Source organism: Homalodisca vitripennis, unplaced genomic scaffold (assembly GCF_021130785.1).
Source record: "Homalodisca vitripennis isolate AUS2020 unplaced genomic scaffold, UT_GWSS_2.1 ScUCBcl_2954;HRSCAF=8143, whole genome shotgun sequence".
Taxonomy (NCBI): Eukaryota; Metazoa; Arthropoda; class Insecta; order Hemiptera; family Cicadellidae; genus Homalodisca; species Homalodisca vitripennis.
Genome location: NW_025779062.1, coordinates 1 through 15,321, shown reverse-complemented (window position 1 = coordinate 15,321; position 15,321 = coordinate 1). Strand labels below are relative to the sequence as shown.

The 15,321-nt window shown below is 33.5% G+C and overlaps 1 protein-coding gene across 1 annotated transcript; it reads right to left on the bottom strand.

The window, feature by feature from the left end:
- Window positions 1-283: 283 nt before the first annotated feature.
- Window positions 284-10,880, bottom strand: LOC124372343 (ankyrin repeat domain-containing protein 13B-like). Its single transcript, XM_046830723.1, has 4 exons — window positions 10,859-10,880; window positions 10,513-10,613; window positions 8,862-8,945; window positions 284-422 (listed from the first exon to the last, which is right to left on the bottom strand). The coding sequence occupies exons 1-3, from the start codon at window positions 10,860-10,862 to the stop codon at window positions 8,886-8,888; spliced, it is 165 nt and encodes a 54-aa protein (XP_046686679.1). The 5' UTR covers window positions 10,863-10,880; the 3' UTR covers window positions 284-422; window positions 8,862-8,885.
- Between the last annotated feature and the right edge of the window lie 4,441 nt (window positions 10,881-15,321).

The window sequence follows — 15,321 nt, the reverse complement described above, 5'->3', positions numbered from 1 at the left end:
TAGGCCACAATACTTAAAATAGATTAGGCCTAATTGATGTGACAATGTTGTTTATTGTATAAACTTTAATTTGGTGATAAAAAATTATTCTGATTCTGTTTCTATTTCAAAATTTCTACAATTCTATCTGTTTCTCATTTGATTTAAATTCCTAGAAGTAAAGATTTTACGAGCTCATGATATATTTGAGTCATATTAAAAAGGAGTAAATACTTAAAAAAAGAACAGAGAGGAAGGAAGCATACCAGCAGAAGAGCGTCATTTCTCCTCAGAGTGACAACTTTGAGCACATGGTCCAGTGTCTCCTGCTCGAGTTTTCAGTTGTCGCTCTTCCTCCTCTCTTTGCTGCCTGCGACAGCTGGATCACCGCCAGCAGTTCGGGGTCCAGGTCTTGGTACGCAGACAGGCTGGCCTGTATGGCTCTGCGGGCATAGACTAGCTACAGGACGTGCTCACTACACTACCGGGTGTACAGGTGCACACGACAGTCTACAGGTTTATACAAGATGTGTAAATAACTTTAGAAAAATCTATCTATCTTACGGTTAGGTTTGCTGGATATTTACTTTACTAAGTTCCAAAGTAATAACAAAGAGATGACAAATTCTTTCCTCTGTACCCTAAGTGAAGTTTTCATATTCCGTTAGCCAAAGAGGCCAAAATAATTACATGTGTAGACTGTACGTAATGTACTGTATTGTCTTGTTTTTAATTAAGTTGATAAATTACTAAAGTGTAACTGTAGATGTTTTAGGAACCTGAAATTAGGCATGGACTGGAACCAACAGGAAAATCCCATACTATCCTTACTTTATAGGATAGAGTACCAACACGGTGGTTAGTAAGATCTATTTCCTTCAGCACGAATGGAAACTTTAGCAGTAATTATTGTTGAAACATTAAAATGAAAACCTAGTTTCCTAGACGGTTGAGCACAGCTTAAGCAAGCTAACCACTAACCTACTTTTGAAACCTATATACCGAGAAAATGTATGGTCAGAGCAAGGATTAACTCAGTTTGTGAGACTGACAATATCTGAAAATATTGTGGTTCAGCAAAATATCTCAGTTCCAAAGGTCAAGATCCTTGAATATATTTAGCTGAGCAGATTCTCAAGGCTGAGAATACTTAAAAATTAAAATACAAGCCAAAAAAATCTAAATATTTTTCTTAATTAGAATATTCCTTTAGTTTGTTTAGATAGAAAGAAATAAAAACCTAAATACGAAATATATTGACCAAAATTGAATATCAAAGTGCCTAAGTGGAATATTATGGCCCATTTCTCATTATTCTAAATAAAAAATAACTATGAAACACAAAGTTTTACTGTTGTTTTTTTATGTATTTTCATAATGTGAAAGAAATTCGCAAAAGCTGGCCAAGCAAGGAAAAATATAAACAAGAAATAATGAAAAATAACAGTTTAACTGTTTAACTTTCCATATAAGGAAATTATATGGAATAAACTTGGACAAAGTCAATCAATCAAATATGTAATCCAAATTGAAATTACTTTGTAAGGAATTCCGAGTAATAGTAATAGTTGTTCATGGAAACCAATACGTGTGAACGTTCCTGCAAATAACGTCCAAATGTTAAAAAATTAGTCTTTTCTGTGGGGTATCAAGTTAAAGCGATTATCATTGGAAATTATAATATAATTTAATTGTTGAATATACAAAAATACTTTAGCTTTTCAGAGCCATTTATAGGCCAAAATTAACTCAATATTACAACAGAGAAAAAAGTGTAAAACAATCATACCAGGTTTCAAAGTATTTATTCAGAACAATGGGCCTATGTTTACATTTGAGGATGAATGTCAAGGAACTTCTGAGGGTTTTGTCCTTTTGAGTTCCATTTAAATCAAAATAAATATTTATTTTTATGTATACTATGTTCTGTATTTTAATTTCTTTTACATTTATATGACCAGTTTGTGTAATAAAATTATTATTTAATTTTACAAATTTTTAAATAATTTTGAGTTGATATAATTGTGGTAATCTAGTTCAGGACTGTATATGTTCATGTTCATTTAAGCTTATGATAATTTTACTTTACAGAATGACATGTTAAAAAAAAAATCAATATATACTATTAATGTAATGTTTGGTTATCTTGGATTAAAGACATAACTATTTTGTTATTCATAAAAAACCTTTCAAACAACTTATCCTAAATAGATATTGCTTGTTATAATTCTATGAGACAAGTGACAAACAGTCTATGTATTAATCTGCTAACGAGCCAGGACTACCAACGTTTCAGTTATCAACTGATATACTTATCGAACCAAAACACACAAAGTCATATAAATAATCCTTAAAATATCGTTGTATACTAGTGGTAAGTGAAATAATAAACTCTGAGGGGAAGAAATAAAGAGGATATTATTGACATCTTATCAATTTTCAGGGATAATTTTTTCAGGAGAGATCGATCCCTTTCTAAGTTTTATTCTGCCTGTCCTCATGGGCCACTGGCCTACGCAAGGATCTTATCGAGAGAATAAGGGGGAGAATCAATACAGTTCAAGGTGGATGATACTGATAAAAAGTGCTACAGTCACAGACAGAATGTGGACCTGCGCTATCTCTAACTCAATCACAAAAGTCTATCGTCTTAAACGCTACTCGACCAATGCATACCCCAATTATCACATACCTTACAAAATAAAATACATTGAATCAAAAGAGAGAGAAATCTTTAATAAGGAAAATAATAAACCTTTTTGCCTATACAATGTTATTACATTTGTAATGCAATATTACCTTTTTAATAGAATATTACATTTTTACGATAATATATGATAAAATAAATGCAGCAAAATATACACTGTAATACTGTTGAAGACATAAATTGAGCAATATTTATAGACAATTAAAAAATCTCAAACATAAATCCTACAATGTGTAATAATTGTATAATTGGTACATTTAGTATAACACTTTTAGCAACATTCGTATCCTGTTTTCCTCACAGTTTAAAAAACAAATTTAAAGTTCTATTAGGGGAAAGTTATGTTCCAAAGAAATAATAAATATGAAGAAGAAAATGGAATCAAATATTTTTGGCCTAGCTACAACTTTCTACTTACATGAAACATAACCAAACTAACACAGCAGTGATTACCAAATGACTATCCCAAAGAAATGAGTAACAGCTGATTTTTCTGATCATAAAATCCAAATAGACAACAAAACAGATCACTGTTTTAATTTGTACATTTCGTTAAAATGGATTTAATGATAAATAAATTTTATTTGATTGAAGAATATAAAAATAAAATACAAAGGGTCCTTACAACCGGGTGTTAAGATTTCTCAATAACAAATATAAGCAGACTAATAATTGTTAACGATTAACAGGACATTGTATTTATCTGCATTTCTTTACACATCCTGACAACATTACTGATAAATTGATAGCACAATAACATTTCTAAATTAACAAATTATTTAAGTTAAGAGTTTAAGCCATTTGTTATTGGTTGTTGATCAATTTCAATTTTATATTAAACACTGAAAAATTAATTGTCACAGTATGTTATAAAGTAAATTTGATAAGCGTGTGGCCACGGCACCAGATGACTGGAGCAAAGTTGCCTGTCACGGACCATTTCTGTTGCATCATGCTAATGGATGAGCCAAACAATTAAGAGTTAATTTATGCACTTGCATAGCTCAATTTGAATACCAGGGCATAGCATATAATTGCACAACTATTGCATGGCAGTGTTACTGAGAAAAACTTCATGCTAAATTACAGAGGAAATCGGAAGGTACAAGTAAAACCATAAAATACTAAGTCAGATGACACAACCATTAATTCGATACAATTAAGTTTTATCGCTTTAATTCACAATTACAATTACAATTAATTCTGTGAGGTGAACTGATTTGTACAGGTTGTGATTACAAAATACATTGCATCCAAAAAGCGTTTTAAAACTACCGTTTTGGGACTTGCAGGAGCGGAGATTTTGATTTGGGAATATCGCTGTCAACAAAAACAGTGAAACATTCTATAAACTCATTCTAATAAACATTCTATAATACAGAATTAGAATTTAAGTATGTATTGCAGAATGTGCTAAATATAATAGATAATCAAAACCGTAAGATTTCAATATTTCTCCACATCTGTATTCTTCTGTTTCTTTACCTCTTTAATTTGTAAATGTTTTGTAGAACCACTTATGGGAGTATTCTACTTAACGCATGATTTTAAAAACATACTATGCTCGTGGACAATTACATCAAGCCAGAACTCAAAATTAAATAGAATTATACTTGTGCAACATTAAAAAAAAGTTCTAAACTGATTATGGGATTTCCATTTGGGTATGGATTCACATGGACTAAGGCTAGATCCATTCCAGAATTACTTGATGCTTAATTTTATCACCAAATTTCCGATACTTAAACTCTCTTCGATAATTTTTTAAAACCCAATTTTAATACAAATTTAACTAATTTTTAGTTGTATACGAGGTGTTGCTATTAAATAACGAGACCGATAAATGTTATTTATATTTTGCACATAATCACTTTTGGTCACCTTCAATATAAACTCCTCTACCCTTACAACGCTCCATGCAAATATTCCATTATTGGAAACAGTGGTGGAAGTCAGCTCCTTCAGGCTGCTTTCTCTTTTACAGTTTCCACAGACTCATATCTTGTTCCTTTAAATACAGATTTCACTTTAGGGAATAGCTAGAAGTCTGCAGGTACAAGATTTGGTGAATAAGGTGGATGTTCTAACACTAGGATGCTGTACTTGGCTAGGAACCTCTTGACAGAATGAGCTGATGCATTGTCTTGGTGGAGAATTCATGATTTGTTCTCCCACATTTCAGGGAGTTTTTTTCCTTACTCTTTTGACCCTAAAGTTAATAAGGTACTTCAAGGTAGTAATATTTATTAATTGTTTGACCTTCAAGAACCCAGTGAAGGTACACCATCCCATGGATATAAAACAAAACAGTCATCATTATTTTAAATTTTAACTTGCTCATTCGAGCTTTTTTGGCTCTCAGTGAAGTTGGGCTTTACCAGAGCAAGGACATGTGCTTCATTTCTGGATTATAAGTAAAAAACCTTTCATCACATGTTATTTCCAAAATATTTGGGGTCATTTTCAATTGCGTTACAAACATGTTAAAATTGTATCATGTAAAATTTGCCATTACACATTCTTGATCAATACCTTCAGTTTCACCAGTTGCGTGAATACTTAATCGACGGTCAGACCAAATCAAAGATTACCGACTTTTTACATTTTCATCCATTTTTGATGTTGAAGGGCGACCTGGCCACGAATCATCTTGACCGTCTTCTCTGCCATCTTTAAAATGCTTAACCATTCAAAAAACACGTCCCTGCGATAAACATTCACTGCCATACACTTCTTTCAGTAAATTATCGGTTTCTCTGTAGCAGTTTTTTCCAAGTTAAAGTGAAATTTCACAATAATCTGTTGCTCTACTATTACACTAACCATTTTATCTGGCAAAACAAAAAAACAACAATAACACGAACGTAGGTTCTGATTAAATGGTACTGTTTACAGAAGCGAGGCTAGCTGCATACTTACAAGAAAAGGTTCACACTAAACAGCTGTTGATTATTGGCGGTTGATGCATGCCTCCTTGATCCGCAGCAGCGTCAGTCTCGTAATTTAATACGACACCTCGTTTATTGAAAACTGCAAGTACACAGACAAGGTGCAGTTTGTTTGGCTGTAATGAAGTTACAGATCAGTGCAATCGTATTGAACATAGAAATCTCCACCTAGAATTTTGTTCTTAAGAGGAGCTTTCATGCTTCCCATCAAAATGTTGCAGACTGTAATTAATTTTAAAACTTTCTGTGGCTTGCTGCTCTCTTTCACTTCGAACGTCTCAGGAAATGTGTTCCCAATCCACTCCTACACACTCAAGCGGAGATGACTGTTACAATTCTAGTCAACAAATTCCTCTGACTTTATGTTCATTGCCACATATACAGACTCCTTAGGAGTTACTTAATACTAGCCTTGTAAATGTTTTCAGATAGGTTTTTGGCCAGTAAAATTTACTATAAGAAATCTAAAATGTTCTTTTGACAAGTCAAAGTTGTTACTTTGTTTTCTTTAAAGGGTCAATCTATAGCTTTGTCTGACAGTCTATAGATGTTCCTGCCCAAAATAAGGTTTTTACCTTCACTTTCCTGCTTCTGAAATTAAGGAAATACCAACTTGTGTGGCTCCAAATCTCTCAAAACGGACCTGACGCCTTTCTTGCTAATCAGCCTATCTCCCCGTTTTCCTTGATGCCTCAATTCCATGGCATCAATAACCGCCATACCTGACTGTATATTGCCAGTTCCTCTAGCATTCAATGGACAGCTTAGTACAAGCCTCAAATCAAACTCGTAGGCTCAGCTTTTGAGCTGCTTAGCTGTGTCAAAAGACCAGTGAAACAGTTGAATACAAAAAATTGGGATCATTCCTTTTGTTCCTTATAAGGAGTCTGTTTCTTACTAGCTATTCAACAGCATTCAAGGTTACTTTTTTCTTGTCACCTTCCAACTAAACTATGCAGTATATAATTCTAGTGGATTTCCTTACTATATTAACCTGCTGATTGTTTACGTAATGGTGAGTTACTGACCAATTCATCCATTCCTTGTCCATTTCAAAAACTGTTGGAATACTTTAATTAAAAGAGGTAAGACTTCTCACTCAATTGGGTATGTTAGGACAGGAAAGTTCTCTCTGGAAAACGGATAGTAATCCATATGAATGAGACTCTTCTTTACGATTTTAGTATATATGCTAACTGGAAACTTGCCCTGTCCGCAACTGATTGAGCAACACTACCATCATTATTTCATTTTCTGTCATCTGCCTCTTTTTTGTAGAGCAAAGGAACAACTGCTCCCTTCAACTTTAAATAGCTTACAGGACATGACGGTCCTGTCCGTTCTGTTATTAGTGAAAATATTCTTTCCTGTATGTGATTTAGCTTCAAACATCCTCTCTGGACTACTGTTCAGTACGTGGGGTATTTTATCCCACAATAATCGCTCCACGAACTGGATTTCTAACAAAATCTGAATTGTCTCATTTCTGTTCCTCCTGTTGGGTTAATATGTTCAACCTTTAGGATTGTATTGTGGTTCTGGAAGAATCTCCCAGTCTTGACAGAATTTTATCCAATAAAAAAATTCACTAGATAGGTTCAACCTGGCTTATTAATTCCACCTTGTCCATTCAAACTGTTGGAATACTTTAATTAAAAGAGGTAAGACTTCTCACTCAATTGGGTATGTTAGGACAGGAAAGTTCTCTCTGGAAAACGGATAGTAATCCATATGAATGAGACTCTTCTTTACGATTTTTAGTATATATGCTAACTGGAAACTTGCCCTGTCCGCAACTGATGAGCAACACTACCATCATTATTTCATTTCTGTCATCTGCCCTCTTTTTGTTAGAGCAAGGAACAACTGCTCCTTCAACTTTAAATAGCTTAAGGACATGACGGTCCTGTCCGTTCTGTTATTAGTGAAATATTCTTTCCTGTATGTGATTTAGCTCAAACATCCTCTCTGGACTACTGTTCAGTACGTGGGGTATTTTATCCCACAATAATCGCTCCACGAACTGGATTTCTAACAAAATCTGAATTGCCTCATTTCTGTTCCTCTCTGTTGGGTTAATATGTTCAACCTTTAGGATTGTATTGTGGTTCTGGAAGAATCTCCCAGTCTTGACAGAATTTTATCCAATAAAAAAATTCACTAGATAGGTTCAACCTGGCTTATTAATTCACCAGTTAGAGATGTGCCAAACCACTCCTGACGCGGAATCGTTACAAGTTCACGACAGCCGTGGAGCTAACAGTTTCTACTGCAACGAAACATCTTATCTCATCATGTATATCACAGTTCTTTTATTGCAACATAGGTAAAAAATACACATTTAACAGACGTTCCAAATAATAGGTGGTTTCAAATTCTAGCAATTTTTACCAACACGTGAAATGAAAATATTTCTATTACAACATTTATTTAGTATTGTTTGGGCTCAATAGTATAAAGTAAATCAAATATGGTACATTGAAAAACATTAATGTATAGTTTGTTATTAATATAAAAATTAGATGTTGATAATGACATAAAAGTGGAAAATATTGAAACTTTTTTAACTAGGTATTCAAATGATTGATAATTAGTATAAGCTATAAAACATTGTTAACGGATTAAAAAAGTGCTAAATAGTACAAGTAAAATTCCCAATGAATAACAAATAGTATTGGAAGGAGGTAAAAAAGAAAAAAAAGGTGGAATATATAAAAATAAGCCTCTATGGACTTGTTGCAACGTTTATTTTATGGTTATCTGATCATTCTTAGTAACAGTACAAGTCCAGAATCCGTTGCAACGGTTGCACTGTTGTGACAGCTCCAGTGGAACCTTCTACTTTTTTATAAAAAAATATTGCAATAGCAGTTTTCTTTGTCATGTGTATCACAACAATTTCAGTAGAGCCTTTTAATTTTTGTTGTCACGGTTCTGTAACCGTACCAGTTATGGGGAATAGTGATGAGGCAGTTTCAGTTGCCAAAGACCCACATCCATCACCCAGTAACCCACCAAATCTCCCCATCCAACGCCCAGGGACACACCCAAAAAAAAATAACTAGTAACTCCAACACTAGCATATCAACACGCCATCTAGCATTATCATATTTATCAGTTGTATCAATAAGCAAGTACACACAGCACCAGTAAGTACATGGTGATGAGTCATACCAATTGTCTGTGTGGTGACCATACCTCAGAACGGTGTTGGGAGTTCTACTCACCTTTGAAGAGCTTTCTCTTCGTCGTCAGGAGTGTATCCAGGAGGTGTTTGGCCTCTGGACCTGCAGTGCTTCCCATATGTCAACCTGCAATTATTTTAATCTTTACCACATGATTTTTACTTTTCTCAAAACACAATACAGAAGAAAGTATTGGTTTTGGTTGAAAAATTGAATTTTAGTTTTCAATGGATACATCTGTTTTGGAATGCTCAACTCAAAATAAATTGTTTTTTAGTAGCCCATCTGCTGTTTCATAATCAAATATTTTAGCTAAACTTAGAAACAGCATGTAAAATACATAATAAATACACAGTTTTTTAATATTTTTTTAAACTTTTTAGTTTTGTTCCTGAAATTTTACATCTTTTTCAAAGAAAAACATTTTGTATATTCCGTTTTAATAATGTTATTTCATTGTGTAAAGTTTGTTATTGACGATGGAATATATCCTCTTCATCAGGTGGGGGAGTTATTAGTATTATACAAAAACAAAGAACAGAAAGAAGAAAAGAAGGGAAAGAAAAGGGTTTGAACATACCCAAAAGCTGCTTGGAGTCTAATCCAGTCGTCACTGCATTAAAAATGCAAGTCTCGAGTACAAGTTACGAGTACGAAAAAAAATCACCACATCACACCCAGCATGGATGAAAGTGGGATACTAACACGAAAATCAATGTCGGCTGACATTGTTACTGTTTATAGTTCATTACTTGCTTAACAAAATGGCACAAACTGCATGTTTATAAAACATTGTTATGTCAAGACATTATTAAAGATAAATTGTGATAAAATCTAACCACGAAATTTAAGAAATATCATAATAATTCAGGTAATTCAAGTTTATACATTCTGATATCTCATTGAACATTTTTAGTTGTTAGATTTATAAGATCAAGTGACTTTGGTTTTTAGGGTTAGAGATAAAGCGTGTTTTAAATAGTCTGAAACCTTTGGAAAATCAGCTGCTTGACTGAGGAACAATCATCATAATTACTAGAGTTGTGTTTTATTTGATTCTTTCTCTTTGTATGGTTGAAAAAAGAAAAGTTTTAACTGCATGGACTGTGACACTTATTACAAGCTAATTAGTCCAGTTATCTTGTTTCGATTTAATATTATCTTTACAATGACGTAAAGCAGTTATACTAAAAGCTACAAAAAGGCTCATGAAACAATTATGTTGTAAACAAAAAGATTAGCCGTACAACAGAATTTTTGTAGGTACAGAGAGTTTGCACTGTATCAGAATTATTTCACTGTATATGTTTTTACTGTACCAATACATATTCACATGCATAAAAGAATCCTTAGGGTGTCTCATCTCATTATGCGTCATCTTGAAAAAATCTCATTTCCATGAACATTTTTTATTGAATAAATTATCTTCAGAATACTCCCTGTGGGCATGAGAATAGTGCTACTGTCCAATTCCAGAATGGAATTTAGTGGAGCTTTCATGGTTAGTGGAGATTTCATGGTTTAGCTAAATTTATAATTTTTAGACTCAAATCAAAACCCTTTAAGCAGCATAGAACTGATTAGGTGGTGGTGGTGCTATACTGCAGTATCTAGCCCTCCTCCTTCATCTTATTAACATGAACAGCAGCCTTTTGATTATGTATGTATGGGTGTACAACATGTCTAATCTCACCTGATCCTCTTCACTACCAGCCTCCAGCAGACTCTGGGTGATGGCGTACTGCAACATGTCGTCATCCTCCTCCAGACTGATCTGTCTTCTCATGTCGGCCCCTAAACAGAAACAATTCGTTTCATCATTATAATATAATCATGCTGGTATATTAAATACACAGATCAGCTGCTTAAAGAACTATGTATACTATAACTAATACTATGTATAACTATGGACTCACTTTACTGTGCTAGTTCTGTAATAGAGGTAATCACGCAACTGATGGAATTGGACATTTAATGTATGGAGCTAAAAATACTTTTTTTTTCTAATTGACAGAATTCCCTGTATTGTTGAACCTCACCCATTAGTGTGTAGGAAGCAGGGGGCCCTCAAAAACCAGGAGTCGTCCAAGGAACAGCAGGGACATCCGACTGCTTCTAATCCTCTAGTTCTGCATGGACTCCCTGGCCACCCGCCTCACATCCATTGCGAAAGGATGTTCCCGCCCGAATGTGAATTCGGAGCATTCAAGGTACGTGGATGTGGGGGATCAGTGGAATTTCTGAAAAAGATCAGCTTACGATGCTGGAGTACAAAACTAGTTAATACATGAACAAATATTTAGAGAAAGGAAATATCAATAACATCCTCTTCAGGCTGATCTCAAGTGGGTAGTCGATGGAACATCTTGTAGTAGAAATAAATTTAATCAGTAGCTAACATGGTGAGTTGCAGATTGTTTCAGAGATTAAGATTCCGTATGTATTTATTTTATTAACACAAGTTCACAACGATCATTCATTATTTTCTGGACTACTTTTTTTATTTACCGTCGGGAATTAAATCAATAATAATAGCATCAAAAAGCTAATAGAATATCTTTATTCTTTTACAGGTTAAACATCTAATGTCTATAAACAAGAAATCGTATGTAGGCTTTCGCACTTTTGCACCAAAAACAATTATTTTCAATATATATATTTCCAACAATTCTATCCCAGGACACCTAAAAAATTAAATAATGTACCTATAAAAAAATTAAGCAATTGTGCTCCCGATGGGTATACCACAAATGAGATTGAACGGTATTTTATTAAAGTGCGGGAATCAAATTAAAATCTACCAAGACTGTCATGGCAAACAATAAAAATCGCACATTAAAGGTGACGAATACCAATAGCAACATGTATGTAGCCCCAGTTGGGCGCAATGATGCGCTTTTACAAAAGCCTTGGGTCCTGGTGTGTACCCAATCAAGGTGTTCCACGTCACCATGGACGGTATTAAATGGGTCCCTTTGATAAAACTAATTATGAAATTGTATTTATACATCCCCCAGGCAATAATAAAGTGGTACATATGGGAGGATAATTAATTTTAAAATCGAAATAAAAAAAATTGTATAAGTTTTGATATCTTTTAAAACAAGGAGGCACACCCCCACAATTTCTCCACATTGCATGATTGGATGAAAAAAACATTGAGAGATCCACCACACATTGCAATATTACACTCATGGACAAAAAGGAACAGGACTAAGATAAAAAATTTATTTAATATTGTTTATTTGTACCACATAAGAGGCTGGAAGGAAAATTCCCATTCATCTATTTTGTAAATGTGTCGATACTTTAGGTAACTTTTTATCATCAGTTGCACGAGGGGTATATTGCCCTTAAGGTTTTCTGCCTTTAAAAGCCAAAAAACCGACTTCTTACCAATCAGTAGTTATGATCCCAACAATTCCCTTTATATTACAGGGGCTGTTACACAAAGCACCAATAGGAAACTCATATAATATGATGAGCGTTCTACTAGCCCCCCAGAAACCTGTGTTAAATTGGGCATACTATCTTGATGGGGGTGAAAAACCAGCGGGGGGGAAAGCCTACTGACATCTGTATAAAGTTCATTGAGCTTGGCGAAACGTGAAAAAGTTTCCCATGTAGCGAGCTGGAGGATAGCCATCAGATCTACTATGCGTGTCATAATTTGCTCTTGTAGGACTGTAGTGGGGGTTAATCTTACGCAGCAGCCACATGCGTCGCCTGGGGACACCTGTCGAAAAAAGGCAAACCTGATTAGATGTTATGGGATGGATACCAAATCTAAATTTCACAATCGTAGAAAATAGTCGTGTGATATTCCAAAAAGCAAATTCGGATTGATTTGAACATTTAAAAACAATTGTAAATTACTGTGCAGAAAGCCATATGACTTTTTTATAAGCCACATTTTAATACCCAAATTTTTTCTATAAGCGTTTCCCTTTAAGCTCAAAGGATATTTGGTGTCCGGAGAGTTCAATAACAGTATATACGAATTTACTCTCGTTTTAAATTAATCCTTCTATCTTTATCTTATGCAACCAAGGGGGATTAGGACTAAACTCCCCACAGGGGAAGGTGTACATGGAATATCTGTAAGGTTGTCACAACAAGACTGTAGCTCCTAAATGTTAATTTTCTGGGTGTTAATCGGTTGGTGATGTGTAAAAAAATTTCTAAAAATTTTGTTCAAAAGCTAGTATTTTATTATTGACTTAACATTCCCAATGAAAAAAATTAAAAATTCATTTTCCGATAATTATTGGGTGACCTGACATAGTTTAGTTGGGGTGGGTAAATGTTTTGTGTCCCTGTGTCAAGGGGAGCTGTTTGCCAGAAGAACCATCCAATATAAACTAAGATATAAACAGCTGCAAAAAACAAAAAAAAAAAAATTAAAGACTTTTGTTACATATCATGATTAAAAATGGTCTTGGGTTGGCAAAAAAAAAAAAGCCTCTAGTAAATAAAATTAACAACGCTTCTAGAAAATAATTTGCCAAAAAAATACCAAACCCTAGGTTTTATAATTAATTCAAAATACAAAATAAATTTTTTATTCTACCAAAAAAATATTAATATTCAATTGTAAAAGAGCAAGTTATTATGAATACAATGGATGTCACAATAGAATTTAATAAGCCATTTCACAAGCTACACACCTTGTATTTATTATTCTATCCTGCTTTAATTCTAGAAGGTTACTCATATGAACCTAGATTTTTTTGCAAAAAAATTTGTTTGTAAATTAGTTCACTTTAATTTTTATCCAGTTTGGTGAAAAAAGAAGATAATTTGTAAAGTTGGTAAAAATACGTTTCAAATCAAATCAATTACCAAGTCTTCTGAACTGAAAAATAACTCTGAGGGTTTTTGGGTCTAAGTGAGAAACACATCCAACCATGTTATAAAAACCTTTTTCTCTACTCCATGGTATAAATTAGTTCCCTGGATTGATGGAGGGAGTCTTCCCTGAATGTCTTAAGAACAAGGCCAGAGTAATTTCCAATAATTTATAAACAATAACTCTTCAAACTTTAAAGGATAAAATTACAAGACTTATTTCAGGGCCTTTTCAGTTTTTTTTTTTTTTTTTCAAAAGATGAGTTTTAAAACTGTTGTTAAAATCATGGCTTAAAGTTTTTTTTTTCTCTACTCTTATAAGCCCTTATAAAGTAGTTTTTTTTTTTTTTATTTAATAAAAATAGATTATGGCCGTGGGAATTTACATTAAATAAAAGATATTTGGTTTCTAATTCAAAACTTCAGACCACTATTATAGGTTTTAACTAGAACTGTGTGCTGGTTGCATTGCCTTGGGACCAGGGAGAGGAGGCAGACGACCTTCCTCAGGTCTATTCTCGTGACCTCTGTGAAAAAGCTTTTGAGTAATGTATGATGATATATCTTTTGTTTAAGGATAATTGGAGAGTATCCAGGACGGGTTGCTCTCAATTGTTTCAAGTAGCTTTCTAAGAGGTTGCAGTCAGGATAATAGAGATAATTTCAAAAACAGGGCAACCTTGGATCCAATTGTGGTTGGGAGCTGTGTCCAACAAAAAATAGCCAAAAACAGTGATTTTGCAGAAGATAAAAAGATTATAAGCCGCATCAAAAAATGTACTGAACAAGAACTGAGTCAAGCAGGAAAACTTTCTTAGTGTTGGTACTTGACTTTTTTAAATAAAAAAGCTTCATTTATCAGTGAATATAGTATAGATGTATGGCTGGGAAAACTTTATTTGTGAAAACATGGTTTATAACAGACGTTTCGCCTGTATCTATATATATGTGAAATAATAATTGCTTCAGGACAAAAACCTGGAGTAACCACACCATGTTCAAACAGTTGCTAATTTATAAAAATTTTCATTACAAAAATTTCACTGTTCAGTGTTTCTTTAGAAAAACCTATTTTTGTATCACAAAAAAATGTTATAAAAAAACAAACAAAAAAATCAGTTTTTTCAACAAAGTTTCAATGGTTTCTGAAATATTACTTTCAATCTGATTTTTTCCTCAAATTGACTCATAAACAATCCCTATAACAATTTGTACTTTTTAAATTGTTGGTCTAGTTTTGAAAATATTTTTTCAGTTTATGTAGTATTAGTGTTTTGAGTATGCTAACAGCAAACTAATATTTTAAAACATTACGGTTTGTTTTGCAACCAGGAGTTTTTGTTTTGTAACAGCCAACTATTTAATAGGTCCTATAAACTATAAAAAATTCACAGTTTAGTTATTTTTAGTGAGCCTTGTTTAGATTCCTTACAATTCATCTGAACCTTTTATACCTGAAAAAAATGCTTTTTAACTCACCCTGAACTTCATGTAATTTTCCGTGGTTTATTTCCTTTGGTCTTCCAATGTCCCTGCCTTCAAGGGTCCACATTTGCACTAAAATACTCTTCTGGTGTAATCTTGCATGGGGTTCCCTCCAGGGATGTGAAAACTCTTTCCTGGAAATCAAGTAGTGTTTATTATTTATTCTATT

Bases quoted from the DNA above. Each gene is read 5' to 3' on its own strand.
- LOC124372343 (XM_046830723.1), bottom strand. The intron at 8,946-10,512 runs GTGAGATTAGAC...AAATAATTGCAG, and splicing joins CTGGTAGTGAAGAGGATCAG to GTTGACATATGGGAAGCACT.